General features: G+C 47.4%; 2 protein-coding genes across 2 annotated transcripts; both read left to right on the forward strand.

The window, feature by feature from the left end:
- Positions 1-2267: 2267 nt before the first annotated feature.
- Positions 2268-3010, forward strand: LACBIDRAFT_312226 (uncharacterized protein; the record flags this gene model as incomplete). Its single annotated transcript, XM_001887972.1, has 5 exons — positions 2268-2390; positions 2448-2714; positions 2776-2820; positions 2882-2946; positions 2998-3010. The coding sequence occupies 5 exons, from the start codon at positions 2268-2270 to the stop codon at positions 3008-3010; spliced, it is 513 nt and encodes a 170-aa protein (XP_001888007.1).
- Positions 3011-3341: 331 nt separating this feature from the next.
- LACBIDRAFT_312227 (uncharacterized protein) lies at positions 3342-3793 on the forward strand (the record flags this gene model as incomplete). The annotated part of the gene is made up of 2 exons (XM_001887973.1): positions 3342-3632; positions 3689-3793. 2 exons carry the CDS (start codon positions 3342-3344, stop codon positions 3791-3793), a joined length of 396 nt encoding a protein of 131 aa, XP_001888008.1.
- Between the last annotated feature and the right edge of the window lie 891 nt (positions 3794-4684).

Genomic DNA, 4684 nt, shown 5'->3' on the forward strand with positions numbered 1-4684 from the left:
GATAGAGCAGCAAAGGCGCGGCGAAGGAGAAGTTACCCGGTTTTTCGACCTCCTGGATGAGGTTGTGGAGAGGCATCGGCTGGCGAAGGTTTTGGAGGACGAACCTGCGGGCAGGGAAACACTTGGGGAGGAGGTTATTAGACTTGTTGTTCCGGCGTTGCAGCGTTTCACGCAGAGGCAGAAGGACAAGGATTTTAGTAAGAGTGAGTGGTCTTGATTTTGAGTGTGCACGTTCAACTTCTGATCACGTGATTACTTTACTTTCTCAGACCCACAGAAATGTAGGGTTGTTTAGCTTCTCCCGTCTGCTTGGCCCTGACACTCTGTTCTTTCTTTCAGATATCAAGAGATCAGCAGAAGAAGTTGAACAACAGCTTTACGCCCTGTTCCACTGATTCTGTAGTCATTTTATCTGCTCACTGGTTGCGCCGTCTTCATATCCATTTTCCCCGAGATTCCCAGTGTTATATCCGTGTATGCTCCGTTCTGTCCGTTTGCGAACCAAGTTTTTTAAAAGGTTTATTCATTTCAAACGTGTGGATTGTTAAAAGACTTGGAACCGTTTATTGGCTGCTCAGTCCTTCTGTCCCCTCTCATGAATCCCGGTCATTTCTGCTTGTAACTTAGCTGGCTCATGTGTTATAGGTCGAGAGGCACTAACACGCTTGTTCACAAAATGCTCCCAAGTTCACTTCCAGTGAGATTTTGCGCCTGATCGTCCCGATGCAAAACCGTTTACTTATTTCGAGTTTTCAGTTCTGAGAATGCAGACGCCAAATTACGACCAAATGGTTCGAACCCATGTCGATCCTTGATATTCCTCGAATGGCGTGGGCGTCGAGCTTTATGCCGCCTATCTTCACGAGAACCTTGAACGTGGAAATTAGCGATGATAATAAGACTCTTCATCTGGGCAATCAGTCTCCCAACTTTCTTTTGATTCCAACACCTGTCAGATGTTGCGAAAGTCTCTCAACCCATCAATCGCAGGGACTTCCAGGTCATCTATCTACTCATCCCGCTGTCTTCCAAGTAATTCGTCGCAAAAGGATCATCCGCCCATACAGTCGCCTGCTTTTGGGCAGGCACCAAGCCGTATATTCCAACAGGTTGTATTGAAACCGCAACCCAAGCTCCGGGCGTCGCCTAAAAGGTGAATTCCTGGGAAATCACAAAATATTCCCATCTGACCTTCCTCCGCTTAGAACGTATGGTTCGTCTTAGACTAAGTTGGCATAGAGCTTGACATTTTAATTCTTGAGAACGCGAGGATATCGCTCGGCGCATGGACTTTCACCGCCTATACTTTTGCATCTGTCAAAGCGCAGGGGTTCATGCAAAGCGGGTTATAAGCAGCATATTCTTTGCACTGCGTATCTGTGCGGTTAGTGCTTATCTTCATATTAGTCTCCTGGCTTTGACTCTTGTTGTTCGAAAGCGCATTCCTTCCCACTACAGTATGCACATCTTTTGAACAATATGGAAAGTCTTCGCCTACGGAGCTTTGAAAGCTGGAATGGCGCCCTCCAAACTCGTCGACAACAAACTTTAAAACCAACATTCAGTACAGCGCTGAACGATTCTAAAAATAAGATTGTGAATATGACCATGGAAGAGTGTTTCCCGGTTCGTATCTTTCGATTCAGAGGCTGTCCAAAGATAAGGACCCAGGGCACGGGTTACACCAAATACCAACCTTGGAGGCAAATTTCACATTGTGAAGAAGGCAGTTGCCCCATGACGCGAGAGTGGACTTGACGCGGACTATGAGACTGACACGCTTTACCAATTTGAGTATTGTATAAAAACCTCATAAATGAGTTTATTTAATTCCAGCCATGAGCGAGGCCCCAACTATCCCCTGGCAACTTTGCCTACGTCAAGTCGGAATCGCTCATCCCGCGATGTATCGACATTACCTCGCCTTCGCACCACGAACTCTGTTTGACAAAAGTGGCAGAACATTTCCGTATGACTTATCTCGTTGAACATAGATAGCGCAGAGCGCTGGACACATCCAAAAATGGGGACAGGGGGCAGAATATCTCCGCGTAATCTCACTCTGCGCTGACCGCTGAACACTCGCAAAAATGAAGACAAGTCACGGGTAATCAGTGGTTTACGATCATGGGCGGTGTTTCTCGTTTGGTATTTTAAAAAATTCCAAACAGTGTTTAGCGAATCAAAACAATGAAAAACAAAGGACTTGTATAAAATCATGATTCCTGGCCCTTGGTATTCTCAAGCTCCCTTGTCTACATCTCAATATGCCAGCCTACGCAAACAAACCAGCCTTACGCACTATTGACCTCTCCCCACATGGTGGACCTACTGACGCGAAAGTCGTGGTCATCCCTCTTCCCGCGAAAACCATCGGCATCATTTTCGGGGTATGTGGTCCTATTTCCTGGCTGATGTATCATCGATCTCATGACAGGGGTATTCAGCAACGCACTGCAGAATGGGTTCAGCGTTACAATACTTATGTCCTCGACACCAATTACTTTGTCAAGGATCCCCAAGCCCTTTGGCTTGCCCCCAGTGATAACAGCCGTTTCGACATCGCGGAGATCAAGCCACCTGATTTTGTTGATAAGGACCCTGCTGTCCTTAGCATCGGCCCATTCAATGACGACAACTATATCGCCGTTTACACTTCTCACCAGAAGCCTGGAGAGAAGAATTTCGCGCCTAGCGATCCACACCACAGCTCCGTATGTCCTGCAGTGATGATGATTTCTTGCCGGAAACCTAATACGTTGTTGCCAATTCCAGTATGACTTCACCATTGGTGGGAAGAACGCCATCAGCTTCACTCTGGTAAGTAATCCGCGTTTCAGTGGTCTCTGAAAACTTGCAAGGCGAATTAATGCCTTGAAAGGTGAACGCCGAGGACGGCGGTGATTCCGACTATCATGACACTGTTGTTGGTGTGGCTGTCAACTAGTAAGATGAAATTTTCAAAAGTTTTATTTTCATGCTGACATATTTGCAAAGCACGTACAAGTAAGCGTTGTGGACTCCTGTTTCCGAATGTCTATGATGGCGGCTGTTGAAGAACTATGTACTTGTGTCTGTATATGAATGTGATTCTTGATTCTAGTAACTTTTGACCGTTTCAATGGATCTTGCCTGCGTCAGAGTCCTCACCCCAGAAGAACACTCTACAAAATCCTAAGAACTCAGCGCTCAGCCTTGACTTTGCCTTGACTCCAACTTGACTCAGCCTCCGATTTGAAAATTGAAACATGTCATGATAGAAGGATCGGCCCGCTCACTGTGTACAAGCTCGGCGACGACAAGATTCGTGGTCAAGCCGAGAAGGTTTCGCAACAGAAACCATGGGCCCTCACAAGGATTTGGTGCAGACTTTGCGCAGGGTATTTACAATGATTTGTTTTGATGTTTGCCGATGTTTATTATGGCTTTGTCACTGTCAACCATGGCAACCTCTCCTGAATGCACTCCTGCAAGCGAAATACGACACATGCTTCAACGCCTGGTTCGAAGGTTATCTTGAGCCCGCAGTGGCAGTCTCATCGTCAGAGCGCTCAGCGTACTCGCAACAAAGGGCTGATGAGTTTGGACGAACTGCGGGAAGGTTTGGGAACAATATATCGCCGTGTGTCCAGGTACGTGGTCCAAGTGCGTCACCGCATATGTGTTCACGGTGACGACGAGGAAGTAGAAAGCTGTGATGGAGAAGGGGTTGGGGGAGCTCTTACGACAAGCACGCGAAGAAAACCCTTTGCGGGAGCCCGCTGTCGTACAGTCCTCTAGAAGGACGTCGTGATATAGCTCTGAAATGGACACACGGAGATGCTGCCGACGCCGAGATGCGTCTGTGACTTGAATGACACTGGATATGTGCCGTCTTAGGTGTGCCCCATTTGCTGGATCGTAGTAAATTGTAAAGCGCAACCACTGACGACGTTATAGGTTTTCAAAATGTAACCTACAGAACAAAGATAATTCACACTCCAACTTGCAATTATGCATAGCGCTATATATTGTCCCTGATTACAAACCCTCAAACAACCAACTTCACCCAGTCAAAGTTAGGTTTGCAAGCAATTGCCTCGAGTCCGCCGAGCTTGAAAATTTGAGGGTGTACAGTCGCATCACCGCAGCTCTCAGGGTTGTCTCGCCTCCGAGATTTTCCCTCTTCGCTTTGGAATGCTCAACCCATCATCGGTGAGTATTATTTCCCAGCAACGCCTTCCGCAGCCAAAGGCGGCGATAAACCTCAACATGACACATGAACGTTCACTGAAAGGGTTGAGTTGTTTCCGGTGAAGGTGCCTATTTTTATTCTCTTTCTCGTCGCATCACTAAACTCGCAGTAGAAGACTTTTTGCAACGGTCTCCGCACGCCGTGTCTCCATGGTTTTCTGGATCTGAGCTATGTCGTTTGCGCAGTCGAATGGCACCCAAGATGCGAAGGATTTTATTGGACCAAACTGAGGCTATCAACTAGAATTTGTATAAAAGGGACGTCCGACTGCCCACCTCCCTCCAACGACTTCATTCTCAAGCTCTCATTCAAGAAATGGCAATCTCTCGTTTCTACACACTCATCGCTTTCGCTCTTTGCGCTGCGCAACTCGCTAATGCAGGCATCATCCCTCGCGATGTTGCCGACGGACCCGTCAATGCTACAACCCCCTACTCTCCGGATAACGTC

Source organism: Laccaria bicolor, genomic scaffold, assembly GCF_000143565.1.
Source record: "Laccaria bicolor S238N-H82 LACBIscaffold_50 genomic scaffold, whole genome shotgun sequence".
NCBI lineage: Eukaryota > Fungi > Basidiomycota > Agaricomycetes > Agaricales > Hydnangiaceae > Laccaria > Laccaria bicolor.